This window comes from Crocuta crocuta, unplaced genomic scaffold (genome assembly GCF_008692635.1).
Source record: "Crocuta crocuta isolate KB4526 unplaced genomic scaffold, BGI_CrCroc_1.0 scaffold506, whole genome shotgun sequence".
In the NCBI taxonomy this organism is placed as follows: Eukaryota; Metazoa; Chordata; class Mammalia; order Carnivora; family Hyaenidae; genus Crocuta; species Crocuta crocuta.
Genome location: NW_027528991.1, coordinates 706,628 through 730,390, shown reverse-complemented (window position 1 = coordinate 730,390; position 23,763 = coordinate 706,628). Strand labels below are relative to the sequence as shown.

Below are 23,763 nucleotides of genomic sequence, written 5' to 3'. Positions count from 1 at the left end.
CTGGGAGTCCGGTGGTTATGGTAGGTGCTGGGAATGTGTGTGCTCAGACAGGGAAGGAGTGGTGCAGTATTATGGGGCCCTAGAAAAAGAGCCGCTGACTAGAGGCTTTCAGGAGAGGCATTTGATTCGAGAATCTTGACAATGGACGTGGAATTAGCTAGAAAGGAAGGAGGGAGGGCCTGCTGGTCAGTGGGAGCTGCAGGAACAGGAAGGTCAAGGACTTCCGAGATCGGTGAAGGAAGGCACTGTTCAAACCTGTTAGTATGACTGCCTAGGTGCCTGGCGTTTGCAAAGGTGAAGTGGGCGCCAGGGGATGATCTCTGGGCCAGGTTGGGAGGGGCTTCATGTGCAAGCCAGCAGCTTGAACATCCTCTCCTTTGGGGGCTCAAATCTGTGTGCATGTACGTATGCATATGTGGGTGTGATGCACCTGTGTGTGTGTGTGTGTGTGTGTGTGTGTGTGTGTGTTGCGAAGACTGTGTCCTGTAGATCCCACTTTACCCAGTGGTGCACCTGTGCTTGAGTGAAAGGGGTTCATGGGCTTGACTGTGAAGGCTGGAGGGCTGGATGTAGAGCCATTAANTATGTTTGCACGTATAGGAGGATTAGGAGGAACTTGACGGAGGAACAAGGGGGAGAAGAAGGGCGGAAATGGTGGGGGAAAGGGAGAGAAGCAAACCATGAGAGACTCTTGGATGCTGACAAAAACTGAGGACTGATGGATGTGGGGGGAGGGGGGATGGGCATGGAGGAGGACACTTGTGGGGATGAGCACTGAGCGTTATGTGGAAACTAATTTGACAATAAACTATTAAAAAAAAAAAAAAAAGAAAGACACACAGACACATACAGAGAGAGACACACACACAGACATATAGAGACACACAGACACATACAGAGAGACACACACGCAGACACACACGCAGACACATACACATAGACACACAGACACGCAGACACATACAAAGACACAGACACACAGACACATACAGAGAGAGAGACACACACGCAGACACACACACAGACACACACACGCAGACACATACACATAGACACACAGACACGCAGACACAAAGACACAGACACACAGACACATACAGAGAGAGAGACACACACGCAGACACATACACAGACACACAGACACGCAGACACATAGAGAGAGAGACACACACACAGACACATACAGAGAGAGACACACACACACACACAGACATATACAGAAAGACACACAGACACATACAGAGAGAGAGACACACACGCAGACACATACACAGACACACAGACACGCAGACACATAGAGAGAGAGACACACACACAGACACATAGAGAGAGAGACACACACACACACAGACATATACAGAAAGACACACAGACACATACAGAGAGAGACACACGCACAGACACATACAGAGAGACACACACACACACACACCACACAAACGGAATGTTACTCAGGCACAAGAAAGAACACAAACTGGAATTTCAGTGAAATAAGTCTGAGAAGAAGAGACACTATATGATCTCACTTACGAGTGGAATCTCAAAGCAAAACAACGATGAAACANCGGGCCCGGTGGTGCTACACTCACTCGGGTGAGCGGGGCGGGGGCCTGGGGGGCTGAGGGACCAGGGGCGGGAAAGCTCTGGAAAGGCAGCCTCTCATTATCCCTATAACTTTCATTTCTTTAAAAACTTTGGAAACAAACAAATGTTAATATTGACCAAAAGGAGGTGTAGCTAAACAGGCATTTAGTACAAATACTCAGCACACGCATGTGTGGGAAACGTTTCGTCTCCAGCTTCGTCATAAACACAGCAGTAATCGTCCCGCACAACAGCCATCAAAGGTGAGAACTCCACGTTCCGAAGCCCCGGAGCCTGTCGTCACCCGCCCTGGGCCCCGTGAGCGGGGCCGCACGTCGGGCCCCGGGCGGGGAGAGGCCGGTCACCAGGCCCTGGCCAGCAGCCTGCCAGGAGGCGACCACGTAACATTCGCCACCGGAAACACCTGTTTCACACACGGCAGCCCTGGAACGCCGCGTCCCCCGCCGAGAGGGAAGCCGGCAGAGGAGGCTACGTACCTTCTTATCTCGTCCTTGCTCGTGTCGATGTGGTACTTCAGGAGCTGGAGTTCAGGGCCGGCAGAAGACAGTATGAAAGTGTCCGTGGAGTAAAACTGTGCGCAGCGGACGGGCTTCGGACACAGGGCTCTGCCCTGCAAGGCGGACGGGGAGTGACCGCCGACGCAACAGGCCTTACCACGGAACTCCGCCGCTCCAAACACGACCGTCTTCGTCTCAGCCCCACACGTCTACCCCACGCGTTCAGACAGAGCGTCAACCTGCTTCCAATTTTGTCCCCTCTCTGACTACTTCTAAAAGAGGGTCCACGTAGCAAGTGTCTTGAATTCTGGCCACTTAAAAACTTTAAAATGAGACCGACACGTGGCAGCGAGCACATGAATAGCGAGGATTTTATTAAAGACAGAACTGTGGCCACGGCATAGCCTGGCCTGAGGGGTCCTGACCCCTGAGGGGTCCGCCCTCAGGCTGCGTCTCAGCCGCCTGAGGTAAGAGTGTCAACAGCCCTAAAACAGGTGCGTCCCCTCCGCCTGCTGCCAAACTTCCCGACCCAGGGCCCCGGGTCCGACGCGCCTCCCTCCCGCTCAGTCTCCTAGGATTCGACCCCCCTTATGACAGACTCCCAGGAAGCGAGCAAACCACATCTTTGACAACTTGCGGTTTGCGGGCTCCTCAGCCCGCTACCCTGTTCCCATGTTGGCCGTGAGACGGGCACCTCCCTCCCGGGTTGCCTCCCCCTCCCCAGGCGCTCCCCCCCAAGCACATCTAGATGCTCACACGTACTGTGTGTACGCGCACGTTAGGTACGCGGGCAGGTACACACACGCACGTGTTTGAGAAGACACTTCATCGTCAGCCACTGTCGGAGCGCCGGTGTATCCCTGGCTCACCCGGTCCCCGGCCTCCCAGTTAGGCTAAGAGCCTGGGGCCCGAGGAGGCGCCACTGAGCCTCCGTGAGCCTGTGACACGCGTGGTGAGGGTGAAGTCCCGGCCCGCCGTCGCCCCTTACCACACACAGCACCAGCTCCGCCCTACGCGGCGTCCACGCCCTCAGCGTCCCGTCCAGGGCGGCCGACGGCAGCCACCTGCCGTCGTGACTCCAGCACACGGTGCTCACCGCCCCGTCCTGACCTCATGGGACACAGAGGGGCACCTGGAACCTTCATGCGGCACAGCCAAGTGCAGCTTCTAGGAATAAGTGGCCAGGCCACAGGGACACCAGTGAAACCAAAGGCCAAGAAGGAGACTTTTACCTCATTTGAAGATTTAACGTGGTTTGTGATGGAGGGATTCCAAAAACTTATATTTAAAACATATGATGGGCGTGGAGGGGGCACTTGGGGGGATGAGAACTGGGTGTTACATGGAAACCAACTTGACAATAAACTATTAAAAAAGGAAAAATAAAACAGGAAGCTCAAAATTACGTTTGAATTTGTGTCTTAAAAGAAGAAAAAAATGCAGAAACTTATAAAATGTATAGAAATCTGTGGACTTCAGGGGCGCCTGGGGGTCTCAGTCGGTTAAGCGTCCACCTTCAGCTCAGGTCATGATCTCACAGTCTGTGGATCCGACCCCCACGTCGGACTCTGTGCTGCCAGCTCGGAGCCTGAAGCCTCCTTCAGATTCCGTGTCTCCCTCTCTCTCTGACCCTCCCCCACTCATGCTCTGTCTCTTTGTCAAAAATAAATAAATATTAAAAAAATATAAAACAGAAAAAAAAAATCTGTGGACTTCACGATAACGCATCTTAAGGAGCTGCTGGTCTTCCAGCCTGGAAGGGAGCACTCACGGGGCTGACTGCACAGGGTCAGGTGCCACGGGACGGCCTGTTAGGCCGCTGCTGGCCACGCACTCGCCCCCGGGGCCGCACCACAGGCCGCGGGAACCGTTTGTCGAATGTGCTGCCCGGAGAGGAGCGCACACGCCACGGCTGAAAAGAAACGTGGTCGAGAAACAGTGGTTACCTGCTTCTCACTTCTAATCCAAAACCCCTAGAGAGAAGTTCTACAAGGACAAGTGCGGTCTGTGCTTCGGGCCACTGGGGCCCCCGACCTGTGTCACCCCCACCACCGCCCCGAGCCCGCAGGCAGCGAGTCGCCGCTCGGCAGGGGCCTGGTCCTCACGTCGGGCGGTGGGAACGCCGGGCCCCTGCGCTGACGGGTCAGGGGCGCGATCTCCGGGGCGCCTTGCCCTCCTAGACAGGAGCCGGGATGTGCAGGGCTGGGCGTCCACGCGGCACCTCTCCCCAAACACACACGTGGTCAGTGGGGCAGCGGTCCGTGCAGCCAGCTCCGCGCTGACCACGGAGGGCCCGGGACCCCACCCGCCCGCCAGCCGCTCCTCCCGTCCGGCACCTGCTCACACACGCCCCATCCGCGACCACTGACAAAGGTGGCCACCCCGGGGAGGCGTCTTAAAGCCAGCCTGACCCTGCAGCCACCTGCCGCTCTCACGACAGGAGCCCAAGGAAAGGAGGGGCAGGTGGCCCTGGAGGGCGCGGGCGGTTTCGTTAATGAAAACCGGGCGCCTTCCGAAGTGGGGACGGAGAGGGCGGGGCAGAACCCGGGGGGCTAGACCCAGTGCCAGGCCGCGTGGCCCCGTGGCCCCCGTGACCCTGCGCCGCAGAGGCTGTCGTCCCGCGCAGGCCCCGCATCCCACACCCCCCGGGACTGCGCAGAGGGGCCCCAGGCGAGCAGCGCACCGGGGACCCAGCCCGGCCGTGGCACCCACCTCCCTGGACGGGCACGGAGCCCCCACAACCGTGCGGACGTTCCTGCTGCGGCCAGACCCCCGAAGAGGAGACCCTGAACTGCAGGCTCACATCCCCCCCCCCCACCGCCGTCAAACCAACACGAGGAAGATGGGGAAGCGGGAGAGATTCATGAGGGGCAGGGACTGCAGTCTGACCGCGGCCACCCAGCCAGAATTTCAGCTGCACAGGCGCTGCTGCCCCCTGGTGGCGGCTCGTGGCAGTTTCAGCAGAAGGACTAAGGCCCTGTGAGCGGGCGTCGTGGCCACTGCGGGGCGGCGGGGGAGCCGGCTTGGAACCGCCACCGGAGAGGGGCCCCGGAGCGTTCACTGGCGGTGAACTGGTGTGTCTGAGGCCCGAGACCTGGTGTGTCCCAGGGCCCACAGCCACCGCTGGCGTCCCGGCCGCAGACCCAGGGCAAGGGCGCCACAGGGGGGCGGCCAGCGCTGCCCCGTCGGGCCCGGACCCGCGGGAGCACCTGCAATTCCGGCCGAGCGAGCGGCTCCCTCCACCGCCGCCTCCCTCCTCCCACGGGCTGCAGGGACACACGGCCACGTCACCACCGTCTAGCTGGGTGTCCTTCCCTATTAAGCGGTCGCCCACTGCCGCGTGGGGACGCCCTCCTTCCGTGCTCCGGTCCCTCCCACCACTACATGCTGTTCCAAGCCTGGGCGCCCAGACGGGGCCCACTGAGTCACCCAAGAAGGTAGAGGCACTCCCGATGCAGACAGGAAAGGGGCGCCCTCTGCTGGTGCCCACGTGTCCCGGGCCGACAAGCCTGCCCAAGGCGGCAGCTAGGAGCCTAGGAGCCGAGGGACAGACCTCTGACTCCGAATGAGGACTGCGGGAACCCCCATACGACCTTCTGCCCGAGCTCCCCCTGCACACAGGCAGCTGTGACCTCCAGGCCTCGCGCGGGACCCCAGCTCCGCTGGCCAGCGTGCCTCTGCGGGGCGCAGGCTGACCTCCTCAGTTCTGGGCTGCGCACCGGGCCGGCTCGCTGCACCACGCGGACGACCTCCCCCCGGGGTGGCCGATGTCCCTGCGTTGTGCGTGCTGGGGAGATAAGCCTCAGAACCGAATGACCAGGACACAAACACATCTGAGTCCTCTCCTTCCCCGGGGCCACGGCCACAGCCACGGCCGGGTGTGTGGTCCCCACACCACGGAGAAGGAAGGCGGACACCGACAGCGTGGCTGAGCTCCAGTGGACGGAGACCTGCACACCAGGAAGCAAAGGTTCTCAGCTTAACTCTACCTTATTAAGAACTGGTTTTTATGCAATTCTGCATTACTTAATAAAATATTAATTCAATTTAATCTCCTGGAGTGGCTGGCCCCAGAGGCTCAGTGTTACAGCCCTCAGCCTCGGGCACACCCCCCGTCTGCTCCGTGCCCAGCGCTTGCTGACCCAGGGGCAGGAGTTCCAAGGCGGGTGCTGCACAAGGTGGGACAGAAGGCGTTCTGAGAGCCACGGCACAAACGTGAGCGCCTTCCACAGAAGGCGTTCTGAGAGCCACGGCACAAACGTGAGCGCCTTCCACGGAAGGCGTTCTGAGAGCCACGGCACAAACGTGAGCGCCTTCCACGGAAGGCGTTCTGAGAGCCACGGCACAAACGTGAGCGCCTTCCACGGAAGGCGTTCTGAGAGCCACGGCACCAACATCAGTGCCCTTACTAAATCCAACACAACCTTGATCTCTGGTTTTCAGACCAGAAGGCACACCCACCTGTGCCCTCTGAGAACCCTGCAGGAGGGAAATCGAATTCAGCATCTGATTCTACCCACAACAAAACACCCAGAACAAACCTCTCATTTGTCTTAGATGATGATGAAGGTGAAGGTGCCCATTTTCCTGCTCCCCGCGGCAAGTGCAGAGAAAGCACTCGCTTTCAGAGCTGAACTACAGGACTGTTAAACCAGCTGCACAAGGTGGGTGTGAAGAATGACTCTTCCCCAAAACACAAGTAGGCGAGTTCGGGTATCTACTGCATTATCTTAATTCAGCCACAAGCCTCAGTGGCCTCAGCAGTAAGACACTTAGAGAAGTGTCCCCATTGGACATAATTGCTATTTATGACAGTCGTGGAGTAACAGAGAGACCAGCACACGCCAGGCGCCTTAGCGAGAACATCCAGGGCACAGTTTCGAGCCAGGAGGAGCCACAGGGTGCGTGGGGCACAATGCGGGCTGCAGGCTGGGGGGCACCCTCCACGGGGGCCCTCCTCCCGACCGCCAGGATGGGGAGCCTGAGTCCACAGNCATCTACGTCAGCACCTGGACTGGCAGCATTCGCTTGTTGGGTTTTTACTGTTGCTAAAACAGGTACCAAGCATGAGTCTTAAAGCAGGCAGTTCCGGTAGCTCAGGCTCGGGGACCGGGAGTCTGTCAGGAAACTGAGCCGGCGAGACTTCCCACACCACTGCCGTCCCCTCGAGTCTACTCACCTAGAAACGCCCTCGCCTCGTCACCTTTATGAAAACGTCTGCAGACAAGCCCTCCTAACTTTCCGAACCTGCTTTGGTCACGAGTCTGTGAGATCCGACTGCACCCTCCCCTGGACCTTTGCAAAAGCTCTGCTCTCAGACCTCGGCGCCCCCGCGGCAGAAGTGCCCGCCGCCCTGGCCGCCCCGGTTACGCCCTCTGCCCGGCGTGGCGGGGCCCATCTAGCTCGCGAAGCCTCCATGCGGGCCTTAGTTCTATTCCGTTCTGACCTTGAAGGGAATGGAAGGGCACGTGGCAGTCGACACCCAGGACCACGAGGAGACCCACACGCTGTACCTGAGAAGACAGTGGGTGTCCCGGTGAGATCGGCACGGAAGACCAGCGCCAAGTGGTTGGCTAAGCCACAGGCCAGCCATCGTCCATCTCCTGCTTAAAAACAGCAAGAGAAACGCCTATGAAGTCACAGCGCACAGGAGGCACCTCGCTACGGGAAGCACAGAGCTGTAGTCAGCTTGAGGCTGGGCTTCTCAGGCGGTGAGAAAATCCACAACAAACAGCATGTGCCCCACAGCCAACCGGCACCCTCTGAGGGCCCACCGGGGGACGTCCCCCCGGCTCCCTCACAGAGAGGGCCCGGACGGAGGAGCTGAGGCAGCAGGCCCCGGCGGCAGGGCTAGTCAAGAGTCGGCGCTGGGATCCGAGCCCGAAGTACCCTAACCCAGGGCGCCCTGCCTCCCACCCACAGATTTTTTTAAGACACGTTATTCAACTAAACAGTTTTATTTAAACATAACCCTAAAACAGGGTAGAGCTAAATTACAGAACTCCCTGTAATTTTCAAACCCAACTGTATCATGTAATCACAAGCAAGCCCACTGAATATCAGAAAGATACTTTACTGTTGAGAGTAGGTTATCTTATTTCCCAAAGTTATTCAAAATATGCCTTGGCGAGGATTATATGAAACCCAGCTGTAAGCAACGATGAACCGTAGGCATGAGCGCACTTGGAGAACTGAGGGGATGGCTGGTGACACGGTCATGGAGGCCGGTGGGGCGGGTACTGGCCCCCAGACAGAAGCCGCCTCCCCACCCTGGACTGACTCCATTTAAACCCAGAAATGACTCATGCTTCTGAAGAAAAGGGCTCAAAGAGGGGAGCTGCCTGGGTGGGAGCTGCGCCCCACTTCCTGCAAACCTGCTTCAGAAAAATGAAGACCCAGAGAAGCCGTCTGGTTGGGGCGCTGTGGGGTCCGCTGGGCGGGAAAGGCTCCGTCGGGGGGAAGGGAGGGAGCCGCCACGGGACACAGAGCTCGTCCGCCCCGTCCCCCAGACCCCTGCCAGGCTCTTCGCGCAGACCCAGGGAGGCCTCCATCCAGGGCCCTGTGCCTCAGTGGCCTCAGCAGCGGCCAGCACAAGCGCCAACACCCTCGTTCTGGGTGACCTTTGGCTTTCATCCTGACCCCGGCAGTGCCAGACAACTGCAAGCAAGACTCTTGAGCCCTGTTTACAGCAGCACGGTGGCGGGTAAGAGACCCTCGCACATGCAGGGAAGCGTGGCCCCGGACTCAGCGCACCTGAGAACTGGACACAGCGCGCGGCGGCTGGCCTGTGGCTGAGGACTCGCTGCCCGTGGAGTCTGGCTGGCGGAGAACTCTCCAAAGGGTACTCCTTACTTGAAGGAACATGAGAGAAAATGAAAATCAAGAGAGTTCAAAGTGAAATTAGAAATAAAAAATAGGGGCACCTGGCTGGCTCAGTCAACTGAGCGTCCGCCTTCGGCTCAGGTCATGATCTCATGGTTCGTGGGTTCGAGGCCCACATAGGGCTCTGTGCTGACAACTCAGAGCCTGGAGCTGCTTCGGATTCTGTGTCTCCCTCTCTCTCTGCCCCTCCCCTGCTCACACTGTCTCTCTCTGTCGGTCAAAAATAAATAAATGTTTAAAAAAAAATTTTTAAGTAAAAAATAAACTAGAAATGGTGGATTTTCCCCTAGTCACATGTGCAATTTTATACTATCGACTGTGAATGTACAGAAATACCTTCAGGCCACGAAACAACACACATATTTTAAGTACAAAACGTCGAGGATTTCTCAGGTTTCCCATGACTCAAGGGTACCCTGGGGTGACTCGGGGAGAGCACCTCGGCAAGAGAAGACACACCTCACAGCCCAGTTTCTGGGTCCGTGTGGGTGACTGTCCACTAATTACTCAGACAATCTGCAAACAGCTTCTATCTGCCCAGAAAATAATCACATCCACAGTCCATACGAGACCACAGACTTGGGGAGGAGGACCGACGGTCGGGGCCATGTGGGGCAGGCGGAGGGGGGGGCAGACCGGGTGGCGTGGAGCCCACAGGCCCTGGGCGCAAGGTGGCATGGCCCACAGGGGCCACGCAGGGCTTCAGGCAGAGTCTGCCCGGTGTCCACGGTCAGCAGCTGGTGTGGCAGCCTGAGTGGCCGCTGGCCCCGTGGCCTGGGGACCAGCCAGGGCGCAGGAGGCCAGGCCCCTCACTAGCACCCGTGTGGCCTCCACGGCCTTCCCACCTCAGGCCTGAAATCCAGTGTGAACTGAGCACAAAACCCCCCGTCAGGCAGCACTGCCACCAGCTTAGGGGGACGTGGAGAGGCGCCAGGCGCACTGCACGGGGCGGGACAGAAGGCAGCCATGACCTGAAGACAGGCCGTTTGAAGCTGGAAGTTACCGAATGACAAGTCACACACATTTATTCACTCCTTTATCTGCAGTAAAAGCTGGGAGCTCTGGCTTGCACGCCCGCCCCAGCCGGACAGTGCCATCCCTTCAAAGCTAAACTCGGTAGGTGTTCAGAGGGGCCTTTCCCCGAGAAACACTCGCCTGTGCCCAGCACGCTGCTTGGGGTCCTCGTCTCCAGGCCACCAGAAACCCCTCAACGCAATGCCCCCTGGGGCCAGAAACACAACAAAGACAGCTGGCTCTTTCTGGAAAGCAGGATTCTCATAGGAAAAAGTCATCGAAAAGATCAGAGTTGAGCAGAGCCCTTTGGTGCTGCATTCTATACCCAACCACAGACAGCTGTCCAGGGTCTGGGGGCACCTGCTGGGGGCACATCCTCACCATCAGTGACCCACTGATACAGGACCAGGACAGACGGGCAGGAAGAGAAGGGGTCTTAAGAAAAACATCATGAGATGTGGGTAAAACCAGCATCTGGCAAGTGACTGCTCAAGCATAGACGGGCTGGAGCCTGGAATGGGTGAAACTTCACTACCGTCGCCCATGGTCTCCACCCCCACAGTGTGGGTGTAGACGGGCTGTAGGCTGCAGCAGGTGATACTTCACTACTGTAGCCCATGGTCTCCACCCCCAGTGTGGGTGTAGATGGGCTGTAGGCTGCACTGGGTGATACTTTACTACCATAGCCCATGGTCTCCACCTCCACAGTGTGGGTGTAGACGGGCTGTAGGCTGCACTGGGTGATACTTCACTACCATAGCCCATGGTCTCCACCCCCACAGTGTGGGTGTAGACGGGCTGTAGGCTGCACTGGGTGATACTTCACTACTGTAGCCCATGGTCTCCACCCCCACAGCGTGAGTGTAGATGGGCTATAGGCTGCAGTGGGTGATACTTCACTACCATAGCCCATGGTCTCCACCCCCACAGCGTGGGTGTAGACGGGCTGCAGGCTGCACTGGGTGATACTTCACTACCGTAGCCCATAGTCTCCATCCAAATGAGGTAATCTCAAAGTGTGGTGCTGGGAAGGTCCCAGAAGTCCCCCAAACACCTTCCCATCTAGACACACGGGGCCCAGGGATCGGCAGGCTGGACACTGTCCTGCACATCCTGAGCAACAGTGCTGTCCAACAAGTACGTCCATGTCAGTGAGCTCACTGCTGGCCATTCAAAATTTGCCTGGAGCCCATAGCTAGTCCAATTTTTCTGTCCAATTATTAAGCATGAAACATCAAAAATGATCCATCATTGGCCACAACACTTTCTTAAAACAGTATTTTAACAAAAATTAAATATTGCCTCTGGAGGCAAAGGGAAACAAGAGCAAAAATGAACTACTGGGACCTCATCAAGATAAAAAGCTTCTGCACAATGAAGGAGACAATCAGCAAAACTAAAAGGCAAGAATGTGAGGAGAAATTTGCAAACAACATATCAGGTAAAGGGTTAGTATCCAAAGACCATAAAGAAATTATACTCAACACCCCCCAAAAATATTAATCCAGTGAAGAAATGGGCAGAAGACATGAATAGACACTTCTCCAAAGAAGACATCCAGATGGCCAACAGACACATGAAAAACTGCTCAACATCACTCATCACCTGGGAAATACAGATCAAAACCACAATGAGATACCACCTCACACCTGTCAGAATGGCCGACATTAACAACTCAGGCAACAACAGGTGTTGGCAAGGATGCGGAGAAAGAGAATCTCTTTTGCACTGTTAGTGGGAATGCAAACTGGTGCAGCCACTCTGGAAAATGGTAGGGGTTCCTCAAAAAATTAAAAATAGAACTACCCTACAATCCAGTAATCGTACTACTAGGTATTTACCCAAAGGATACAAAAATGCCGATTCAAGGGGGCACATGCACCCTGATGTTTATAGCAACATGAACAATAGCCAAATTATGGAAAGAGCCCAAATGTCCACTGACTGACAAGTGGATAAAGAAGTAGTTTATATATACACAATGGAATAGTACTCAGTGATCAAAAAGAATGGAGCCTTGCCATTTGCAGCTAACACAGATGGAACTAGAGGGTACTGTGTTCAACAAAATGAGTCAATCAGAAAGAGAGAAATATCATATGATTTCATTCATATGTGGAATTTAAGAAACAAAACAGACGAACACAGGGGAAGGGAAGGAGAAATAAGATGAACAAAGAGGGAGACAAACCGTAAGCCTTAGAACTGAGGGTTGGTGGGGTGAGTGGGGGTAGTGGCTCGATGGGTGATGGGCATGGAGGAGACACTTTGGGGATGAGCACTTGTTATATGCGAGTGATGAATCACTGCGTTCTACTCCCGAAATCATTATTACACTATATGTTAACTAACTTGGATTTAAAGAAAAAAGAAAAAAATATTGCCAAGTTGTTAAGATGGCAAAAACAGCAGCCTGTGTGAAAAACGGATAAGAACTGAATCAGACTAAAAGGACATATACAAATGATGTATATATCAAGTACTTACAAGTGACGTACACACACTGTGCGTACGTGTGCCTGCGGACGCATCAGGTACCTATAAGTGACATACACACACTGTGCGTACGTGTGCCTGTGTACGCATCAGGTACCTACAAGTGACGTACACACACTGTGTGTACGTGTGCCTGCGTACGCATGAGGTACTTACAAATAATGTACACACACTGTGCGTACGTGTGCCTGCGTACACATCAGGTACTTAGAGTTGGACACCTGTTTGAAACAAAGTCACATGCAGTATTTAAGGGCCCCCCCGAGCTGTGCCACATCCACTCTGAAAGGTGAGTCAGAGACGCACCGCCTGTGTCTGCTCCTGTGTCGTGAAGGGCTGTCGCCAGGACACCTGCTGTTGGTCTTTGGTGAAAACATAGTTACGCTGTGGAAAGAAAACTCTTACGTCATCTCAAAGATTACTGGTCCAAGCTTTTTAAGAGATCTGAATTTTGTAGCAAAACAGACATAATATACAAACATGTAAATGCTTTCAGCGTCCCAACCAGTAATAAAGCAAACACTTAATTACTTTAATTATAACATCTATTGTTTCAATTATACATCTACACTGGCTATTTCACTGCTGATATTTTGCCATAAAAATTCTGGGTGATACTGAGCTATTTACTTATAAACTGTGACTACTATAAAAACACTAAGATAACCACTTTTGTGTAAAGATCACATTGCAAATTATCTATTGATCATATCTGGTGAGATGTGTGTGAAGGATTTATAAATCAAAAAAACTGCTCACAAAGTCAGAATTCCATTAAAGTGAACACAAAACGTGATTCTTATGGTAGTTTCCTTTTGGAGAATAAATTTACATAATCATAATAGAAACAAAACTTCACTTGTGAACATTATTTTGCAAACCTACTCAGAGGCAGAAGTGAAATTACTGGAAAGTCACACTGAACTCCCATTAACAGAATTAGATTAAATTCTGGCGGTCACTGAACAGTCACCTGGTACCGGCCTGTTTTTAAGATGAAGAAACAAGCCCCCAGAGCTGCTGGGGCACATGGTGCTGAGCTCTGGCGACAGGTGAGGGGCAGCCACACCCCATCCCGCACCTGCACCTGAGCCTTGCAGAGGCAGCAGCAGGCTCAGCCTGAGGCCATCAGAACAAGGGGCAGGAGGGGCTGGCCTGACCCTGGGCCACGGCCGGGGGCTCTGCATTTGCTGCGGGATCTGAAAGTGCCCTGGGGCCCAGAAGAGGGGGGATGCCATTCCCTGAGGATGGGAGAGAACACAACAAAGGGTAGCAGGCCACTGAGCAGTGGCCAGCAGGGAGCACCTGAGAAGGAGCAGGAGCGAGCCAGGGGGGAGGCAGACACAGTCGGGGCCGCCCTCCCCCCCTCCCCTCGGTCCCTCACACTGCCTCCCACCGTGCTGCACATCCTGACGAGGTGATCACATTTAACATACTGTAACATCACCCTGTACCTTCCCTGTAAAGTTCAAACTCCCAGGTTGGTGCTCAGGGCCGTTCATGGTCCGGCCTCTTCCTCCCCCTGGGCATCCACACAGGATGCAGAACTCAAGACATGCCATAATACAGGGGGCCTCAGGAGTCCACACTGAACACAGGAGATCACACTACAGCCAGTGCCCACAGGCATGGTGTATGAACTAGTGTGCAGTTCAGAATCCATCTATCCATCTAGGCCTGCATCCACTCAACAGTGATCCATCCATCCATCCCTCCACCTGCCAATCTAGCCATCATCCAGCCCTCCATGCATCCATCCAGATATCCACCCACCTGCCTATTCATCCATCCATCCATCCATCCATCCCTCCATCCATCCATCCCTCCATGCATCCATCCAGCTATCCATCCACCTGCCTATTTATCCATCCATCCATCATCCATCCCTCCATGCATCCATCCAGCTATCCACCCACCTGCCTATTCATCATCCATCCATCCATCCATTCATCCATCCATCCATCCCTCCATCCATCCATCCCTCCATGCATCCATCCCTCCATGCATCCATCCAGCTATCCACCCACCTGCCTATTTATCCATCCATCCATCATCCATCTCTCCATGCATCCATCCAGCTATCCACCCACCTGCCTATTCATCATCCATCCATCCATCCATCCATCCATCCATCCATTCCTCCATACATCCATCCCTCCATGCATCCATCCCTCCATGCATCCATCTAGCTATCTTCCCATCTGCCTATTCATCCATCCATCCCTCCATACATCCATCCAGCTACCCATACACCTACCTATTCATCCATCCATCATCCACTCACCCATCCATCCATCCAACCATCAGTACTTTGTGACAGGGTCTGAGTGCCAGGTGCTGTCCCAGGCTCAGGGGTTTGCAGAATGAACAGGAGGTAAAAGACGATGTCATGCTAGACAGTCGGGCCAGAGAGAGTAAACCAGGCAGGTGCTGAGAGGGAACAGCAGAGACAGGCACGCTCTATGGCGCAGCCAGGGATGGCGGCCTGTACAGAAGCAAGACTGGCTGCCCCGTAAGCAGCACCCACGTGAGTCTCAGGAAGGCATGTGAGGGGGAAGAAAGGACCAATGAAGAGCCCTGAGGCAGGGGGATGGACGGGGGGCCAGATGAGGCGGAAAAGGAGCGTGAGGGGGAGCGTGGCATAGGTGAGGTCAAGGGACAGATGACCCCAGAAAGCCTCCCAGAGCCTTGACCTGTGTTCTGAGCAGGGACCCCAGAGCTGTGGGAAGAGCACGAAACAGTTCAAGATTTGGGGTGAGATGACGGTGGAGGCCTGTCTGCATTTCACATAGAAACACAAAGACCACTTCCAAGAAATGCGACGTCCCTGAAGGACGAGGGGATTTCAAGGCTCTGCTGTACTTGAGACTCCCCAGACACTACACCGTTCCCAATGCCCTCATCATTGACCCCCTCCGTCCCCAACCTGCTGACCTGGGTCTGGATACACATACCTAATGCTCCCAGAAAGCCCAGGAGGCCAGGTCTCCGTCCCTGCGTCCCCCTCACTCCCACGGGCCCGTCCCTGTCCCGGCACCCGACCAGGTCACCAGGCACCGTTGCTGCCCTTGGTTAGGACCAAAGGGCTCCCGGGAGGCGAGCACACGGCGAGCACCCAGGCGGGGCCTGCTGACACCTCTGCCGCGGCCTCAAGTTGACTGCTGTCCGCGGGCCCCTGCCCCGCACCGGGGGTGGCCCTCCACACACATCCTTCCCACCTCTCCCGGCCCGGTTACTCACTGCGGGGCGGTCGCGTACCCAGACGACCTCACTTTGCTGTGGAAAACCAGGGGCTGGTCCCGAACGGTGCTCCGCACCACTGTGTGAAACGAGTTTAAAAAGTTGCAAATGTTACTGGCACAAAAACAGACACTCAGCTCAATGGAGCAGAATAGGGAACCCAGAAATGGACCCACAAACATATGGCCAACTAATCTTTGACAAAGCAGGAAAGAATATCCAAAGGAATAGAGACAGTCTCTTCTGCAAATGGTGCTGGGAACACTGGACAGTGACATGGAGATGAACGAACCTGGACCACTCTCCTACACCAGACACAAAAATAAACTCAAAATGGATGAAAGACCAAAATGTAAGACAGGAACCCATCAAAATCCTAGAGGAGAAAACAGGCCAACAACCTCTTTGACCTCGGCTACGGCAACTTCTTACTCAACACGTCTCCAGAGGCAAGGGAAACCAAAGCAAAAATGAACTATTGGGACCTCATCAAGATAAAAAGCTTCTGTATAATGAAGAAAACAATCACCAAAACTAAAATGCAACCGACAGAATGGGAGAAGATATTTGAAAATGACATATCAGATAAAAGGTTAGTATACAAAATCTATAAAGAACTAATCAAACTCAATACCCAAAAAACAAATAATCCAGTGGAGAAATGGGCAAAAGGCATGAATAGACACTTCTCTAAAGAAGACATCCAGATGGCCACAGACACATGGAACAATGTTCAACATCACTCATCATCTGGGAAATACAGATCAAAAGCACAATGAGATACCACCTCACACCTCTCAGCATGGCTGACATTAACAACTCAGGTAACAACAGATGTTGGCGAGGATGCGGAGAGAGAGGATCTCTTGGCACTGCTGGTGGGAATGCACACTGGTGCAGCGACTCTGGAAAACAGTATGGAGGTTTCTCAAAGAATGAAAAATAGGACTACCCTATGACCCAGGAATTGTACTACTAGGTATTTATCCAAGGGATACAGGTGTGCTGATTCGAAGGGACACATGCTCCCCAGTGTTTATAGCAGCGCTATCGACAATAGCCAAAGTATGGGAAGAGCCCAAATGTCCATCGATGGAAGAATGAATAAAGAAAATGTGGTATCTATATACAATGGAATATGACTCAGCAATCAAAAAGAACGAAATCTTTCCATCTGTAACTACATGGATGGGACTAGAGGATATCACGCTAATTGAAATTAGTCAGAGAAAGATAAACATATGACTTCACTCATAGGAGGACCTTAAGATACAAAACAGATGAAAATAAGGGAAGGGAAGCAAAAGTAATGTAAAAACAGGCAGGGGAACAAAACATAAGAGACTCTTAAATACAGAGAACAAACTGAGGGTTGCTGGAGGGGCTGTGGGAGGGGGGATGGGCTAAATGGGTAAGGGCTTAAGGAATCTACCCCTGAAATCCTTGTTGCATCAGGCGCTAACTAACCTGAATGTAAATTATCCAGGAGNAAGGGAAGGGAAGCAAAAGTAATGTAAAAACAGGCAGGGGAACAAAACATAAGAGACTCTTAAATACAGAGAACAAACTGAGGGTTGCTGGAGGGGCTGTGGGAGGGGGGATGGGCTAAATGGGTAAGGGGCTTAAGGAATCTACCCCTGAAATCCTTGTTGCATCGGGCGCTAACTAACCTGAATGTAAATTATCCAGGATTCAGGAAAAAGAAACATCTAGCACATTCCCTACCACAAACAGCATGTAAAAAATCCGTGAGAGGCCGAGAAACAAAGCAGCAACGGATGGAGGAAATGCTGAATTTTCACGCTGACAAACAAATCCACAGAGCAGGTCGAAGCCCCGGCGCCCCGGCACGCCTGTGTCCCAGAGCAGGGGGTGCTGACCCGGTTGTCGCTGAGGCGCCGGCGTGGTCCTGGGCTCCTCGGCGGCTCTGAAGTGCAGCGGAGACGTGGAGAGGACGCAGCCACTAGGCAGACAAAGCGCCAGGAGAGCAAGCTCACAGGACGCACGCTGTCAGGACATCACAGGGACTAACTCGTGTAGGTGTGGACTTTTCTAAGAAATAATCTTTAATATTTTTAATAAAAGGGCTATCTTATAATTTACACGTATTACAATATTTTTACGCTAAAAATTAACTATGAATCATTTAGCCTTAAACAAGACAGAAGCAGTGCCAGGAGCCAGAATGTCTTTCAAACTGGTCAGCAGAGCTGGGAGTTCACTACACTTTACTTGTACTTCTTGGAGTCAACGGGAGTGTGAGTTCCCGAGCGGGAAGGCCACGCACGCGGGCCCGCTGGGGAGGACCCCACCGAGGCAGCACCGACAGGCTCCTCCCAGCACCGGGACCTTGCTGACGCCGCACCAGGGCTGCGAGACGGAGCTCCAACAAGGCGATCTGACCACCAAACATGGACGCGAGTAAGCAGACGGCCTGCGCGGGACAGTTGTCATCCAGTCAACGGCGAGCGCACGCCCGCGACCCCAGCCGCACAGGGCAGACCTGCTCCCGTCACACCGGCAGTTACCGTGCGCCTCCAAACTCACACACCAGGTCACGCTCCCCCGCGTGGAAGAGAGAAGCACGCCGATGCGCTAGGCAGGGTCCGAGGACGGCGCGTGTTTCGGGACTAACCTTTTGCTCTCTGGCCCCGCTCACCATCGCACACGACCCGGCAACCTGAATGCGGAGGCCCCCGAAATCTGAATTTCCAGCAAAGAGAAACAAACAAGCAATGTTCACAGGGTCAGTGGAGGGAACAAACCCCCATGTGCCCGCACGCCCAGCGCAAACGGGCCTGCGCGCTCACGACAGCCCTTCCCCTGGGGCCCTCGATCCCTGGAGAAGCGGGTTTAGGGCGGCTGTGGGGGAGCTGGGAACACACCCCCGGGGCGCACACGCCCGGATCTAAGAGCGGTACCGGGGAACCTCCAAGGGCCAGCGGAAGGAGGAGAAGGCGCTCAGGCCAGTCGAGGTTTGGAGGGTTCAGGCCAAGTGCTTAAGTGAGTGCTGAAGGGGCAGTGACTTCTGATGAGCAGGGAGGCCAGGCTGAGAACTCAAACTCTGTCCCCAAAGCTCCGGGGCCTTAAAAGAGAAAGAAGGGAGCCTCCGCCTACAGGTGACCTGGGCCGCAGGGAGGCTCCTGAGGGGTAAGAGTTTGGGGAGCGAGGAGGGATGGAGCCAGGAATCATGCCTACACCTCTGGCAGAGGCAACGCCCAGCGTGGAGGCCCCGGAACTTGAGGATGCACGGGAGCCGCCCCAGCTCAGTTCACACAGTACAGTCTGGAGGCCCGAGGCTGCCCGTGGCCTGATGCCAGGCACACACGCTCGTCCACACGTTCTGGCGACCAGGACTCCTCCGCTGAAGGTGTTGCCCTCCCACACGTCAGAGAAAAACATTAATGGAAGTTACGAGACATTTAGATCAAAGGTGACCTGAACTTTGACCTTACCCTTGTAATGTAAAACGGCTTCCAGTTCAAAGTTCACCAAATTAAAGAGGAATAGGCCTGCCGAACTCCCAACCCACACGCATGGGGCACTCTCAGAAGGAAGGCTAATTTTAAAAGAAAAAGAGAGAACCGTGTGTGGGTCTCACTCCTCCGGCCTCCGGCCCACCGGGCAGGCAGCCAGCCAGCTCTCGGCATTTACGGTCTGGAACCGGGCCTGCCAGGCTGGCGCTAAACGGCTCCAGCTTCCCGGGTGCCTGCCGTCCGGGGGAGACAAGTGACGAGACGGCCACAACCAGACCTTGACTCAACTGTGACCTGCAAGGTTATGGCCTCCTCAGAGCTCACAGCGGTGGCAGGTGCCGGGTCCTTCCCTGCGAGGCGCCCATGGCACCTGCGCCCTGCCCAGTGGGGTCTGGAAATAAGGGGCGCAGCCACCAGGGAACAGACCCCCGCGGCCGAGCTAGGAGACACCGACCGCAGCTCTTCCTCCTCCTGGATCAATGTGCAAACTGGGGAGACATCAACAAAGGGCCACCAGGCCTCCGCTGGCTGTGCCAGACCTGCACTCTGACGGGCTCTCCGCATTCTCTCTCCCGCCTGCCGCTCGGTCCCCTGGAGCCTCCCGCCGCCCTGGGACCGTCTCTCACTCTGGGCTCCTTCTCAGACCCTCGCACACGCACCGCCATGCCAAGGGCGTCCAGGCAGGTGGGTGCCTGCAGCCCCCCGTGCGCCCAGGGGCGGAAGGCCTTCAACGAACTCAAGCCCAGGTCAGATGTGTTCCCACCCAACCGGGCACCCGCGGAGACTCGGCCCCACGGCAAGGCCGGCTCCCCATCCCCCCGGAACACCCCCCGTCCAGGGAGACTGGAGGCCCGTTTGCCTAGACGCCTCCGCACTGCGAGAGGGATCGTAACACGTTCTTAACTGTGTGATGAGCGGACAGATGGGGGTGCGGGGGGGTGGGGCAGCGATGACTATATCCCCCTTTACCTCATTACACAATCAAGATCTGCCTAGATTTTGGTGAGTGAACTTAAAATTAATATTATTTCTTTTATTAAATAGACTTAAAAATAATTGACCAACTTTACCAGCTTTAAGACTTGGAAGTGTGCAGTCCTAAATTCACTTCTCAGTTGTTATTACTACAACAGACAAAAATAATTTGGTTATGGCTTAATCGTTCTTCAAAAATGAACCTACTCTGGTAAGGCTTTCTTTGCCTGGNGCCCCGCTCACCATCGCACACGACCCAGCAACCTGAATGCGGAGGCCCCCGAAATCTGAATTTCCAGCAAAGAGAAACAAACAAGCAATGTTCACAGGGTCAGTGGAGGGAACAAACCCCCATGTGCCCGCACGCCCAGCGCAAACGGGCCTGCGCGCTCACGACAGCCCTTCCCCTGGGGCCCTCGATCCCTGGAGAAGCGGGTGTAGGGCGGCTGTGGGGGAGCTGGGAACACACCCCCCGGGGCGCACACGCCCGGATCTAAGAGCGGTACCGGGGAACCTCCAAGGGCCAGCGGAAGGAGGAGAAGGCGCTCAGGCCAGTCGAGGTTTGGAGGGTTCAGGCCAAGTGCTTAAGTGAGTGCTGAAGGGGCAGTGACTTCTGATGAGCAGGGAGGCCAGGCTGAGAACTCAAACTCTGTCCCCAAAGCTCCGGGGCCTTAAAAGAGAAAGAAGGGAGCCTCCGCCTACAGGTGACCTGGGCCGCAGGGAGGCTCCTGAGGGGTAAGAGTTTGGGGAGCGAGGGGGGATGGAGCAGGAATCATGCCTACACCTCTGGCAGAGGCAACGCCCAGCGTGGAGGCCCCGGAACTTGAGGATGCACGGGAGCCGCCCCAGCTCAGTTCACACAGTACAGTCTGGAGGCCCGAGGCTGCCCGTGGCCTGATGCCAGGCACACACGCTCGTCCACACGTTCTGGCGACCAGGACTCCTCCGCTGAAGGTGTTGCCCTCCCACACGTCAGAGAAAAACATTAATGGAAGTTACGAGACATTTAGATCAAAGGTGACCTGAACTTTGACCTTACCCTTGTAATGTAAAACGGCTTCCAGTTCAAAGTTCACCAAATTAAAGAGGAATAGGCCTGCCGAACTCCCAACCCACACGCATGGGGCACTCTCAGAAGGAAGGCTAATTTTAAAAGAAAAAGAGAGAACCATGTGTGGGTCTCACTCCTCTGGCCTCCGGCCCACCGGGCAGGCAGCCAGCCAGCTCTTGGCATTTACGGTCTGGAACCGGGCCTGCCAGGCTGGCGCTAAACGGCTCCAGCTTCCCGGGTGCCTGCCGTCCGGGGGAGACAAGTGAGACGGCCACAACCAGACCTTGACTCAACTGTGACCTGCAAGGTTATGGCCTCCTCAGAGCTCACAGCGGTGGCAGGTGCCGGGTCCTTCCCTGCGAGGCGCCCATGGCACCTGCGCCCTGCCCAGTGGGGTCTGGAAATAAGGGGCGCAGCCACCAGGGAACAGACCCCCGCGGCCGAGCCAGGAGACACCGACCGCAGCTCTTCCTCCTCCTGGATCAATGTGCAAACTGGGGAGACATCAACAAAGGGCCACCAGGCCTCCGCTGGCTGTGCCAGACCTGCACTCTGACGGGCTCTCCGCATTCTCTCTCCCGCCTGCCGCTCGGTCCCCTGGAGCCTCCCGCCGCCCTGGGACCGTCTCTCACTCTGGGCTCCTTCTCAGACCCTCGCACACGCACCGCCATGCCAAGGGCGGCCAGGCAGGTGGGTGCCTGCAGCCCCCCGTGCGCCCAGGGGCGGAAGGCCTTCAACGAACTCAAGCCCAGGTCAGATGTGTTCCCACCCAACCGGGCACCCGCGGAGACTCGGCCCCACGGCAAGGCCGGCTCCCCATCCCCCCGGAACACCCCCCGTCCAGGGAGACTGGAGGCCCGTTTGCCTAGACGCCTCCGCACTGCGAGAGGGATCGTAACACGTTCTTAACTGTGTGATGAGCGGACAGATGGGGGTGCGGGGGGGTGGGGCAGCGATGACTATATCCCCCTTTACCTCATTACACAATCAAGATCTGCCTAGATTTTGGTGAGTGAACTTAAAATTAATATTATTTCTTTTATTAAATAGACTTAAAAATAATTGACCAACTTTACCAGCTTTAAGACTTGGAAGTGTGCAGTCCTAAATTCACTTCTCAGTTGTTATTACTACAACAGACAAAAATAATTTGGTTATGGCTTAATCGTTCTTCAAAAATGAACCTACTCTGGTAAGGCTTTCTTTGCCTGGCATCGGCCGCGTCCATCCTACTCACCGTCCACACCCAGAGCCGCGCGGGAGTGAGAGGTCCCACGGGGCCAGTGCCAGCACGGGGAGGCCTCCTTCCACCTCGTCCCCTTCCTCCAGGCTGTGTGCGCAGGGCGGCCGACTCTCCTCTAGGCACAGAACTATTGATAATCTGAGCTATGAGACTGAAATGATCAGTCGAGTCAAAGGGCAAACAGTTGGCTCCTCGGGATGTTGCAGGAAACGACATGGGCGAGAATGATCAGGTCCCGAGACCAGGAAAGCCCTCAGCCCACAGCAGACAGAACACGGTGCGGAGCAGGCCCCTTACGGGAGGCCGGTAGGGAAGGGTGTGGAGCTGCAGGCACAGCTGGCGTGAACCCTGTTCCCAACGCAGGGTGAGGCCTGCCTCCCGATGGACGGGCCCTCACGCAGGAGGTGAAGAGAACCAAGAGTTAAAGCATCAGGAAGAGGGCAGATACAGGAATAAAGGTCATTTCTGACCTTTGGGGAGGGGAGGGGTGGGGAGGAAGGGGAGGGAAGGGGAGACACAAACCACCCGGTTAAGGAGGAGGAACAGCGGGAGGGCGTGAGGGCGGCAGGGACGGACCGGCTGTGACGCTGGCTGTGACGCAGGGTTGGCGCACCGCTCGCGCCCACGGCGGCCCCAGGCTGGACTGGGAAGGACAGTGCGCAGCTCCGTCTCCCAGCCGCGCGTCTGCTCCTGCGGGGCCAGCGGACGCCGNGGCGCGGGGGGGGTGGTGGGGGTTGGGGGGGGGGGGTTCCGGAGCCCACGGCCAGGAAATTATCCCGGAGACGTCTGTGGTGCCACAGGGCGGTTTTGTCAAGCGCAGGGACAGGACCCGTGGGCAGCAGGGCGGCCCAGGGTCCTGAGGGGTGACTGCTGGCACACCAGGGCGCTGGGGGAGGCGAGGCTACGGAAGGCCCCAGAAGCACGTTCCTGGGGTCCTGGCGGCCCGGCCCTTGTCCGCGAAGCGCCAGCACTGGGTCAGCAGGGAGCTCCTGGAGGGGCTGCTCCGCCTGCCTCAAGCCTCGGCCACTGGGCCGCAGGTTATGAGGGAATTTACTTTTATCACGTGTCTTTCTGCCTTTGTTTCCCACATCAGATCCGTGGGCAGAGGGGGGCCAGTGCAGGGCAAAGGGGCTGTGCCAGCCCAGGGGAGGGGGACGCACAGGGGCGTCCGGGGGTGATGCAGTCAGCAGGGGGTGAGGGGGTGCGCGGCTGGCCCAGGGAGGATGGGGGTGCACAGGGGAGGCCCAGGAGCATGAGGGCATGCAGGGGAGGCTGGGGTGAAGG

General features: G+C 55.7%; 1 protein-coding gene across 1 annotated transcript in view; it reads right to left on the bottom strand.

Moving 5' to 3' along the window:
* The window catches only part of WDR27 (WD repeat domain 27), a 161,122-nt gene that overhangs the window by 109,852 nt on the left and 27,507 nt on the right, over positions 1-23,763 (bottom strand). Inside the window, 11 exon segments of the mRNA XM_077757378.1 lie at positions 2,082-2,215; positions 3,091-3,212; positions 7,616-7,705; positions 8,856-8,953; positions 12,801-12,878; positions 15,735-15,813; positions 17,615-17,697; positions 18,047-18,168; positions 18,370-18,437; positions 21,225-21,328; positions 22,474-22,606. Of these exon segments, the coding sequence (XP_077613504.1) occupies positions 2,082-2,215; positions 3,091-3,212; positions 7,616-7,705; positions 8,856-8,953; positions 12,801-12,878; positions 15,735-15,813; positions 17,615-17,697; positions 18,047-18,168; positions 18,370-18,437; positions 21,225-21,328; positions 22,474-22,606 (1,111 nt within the window).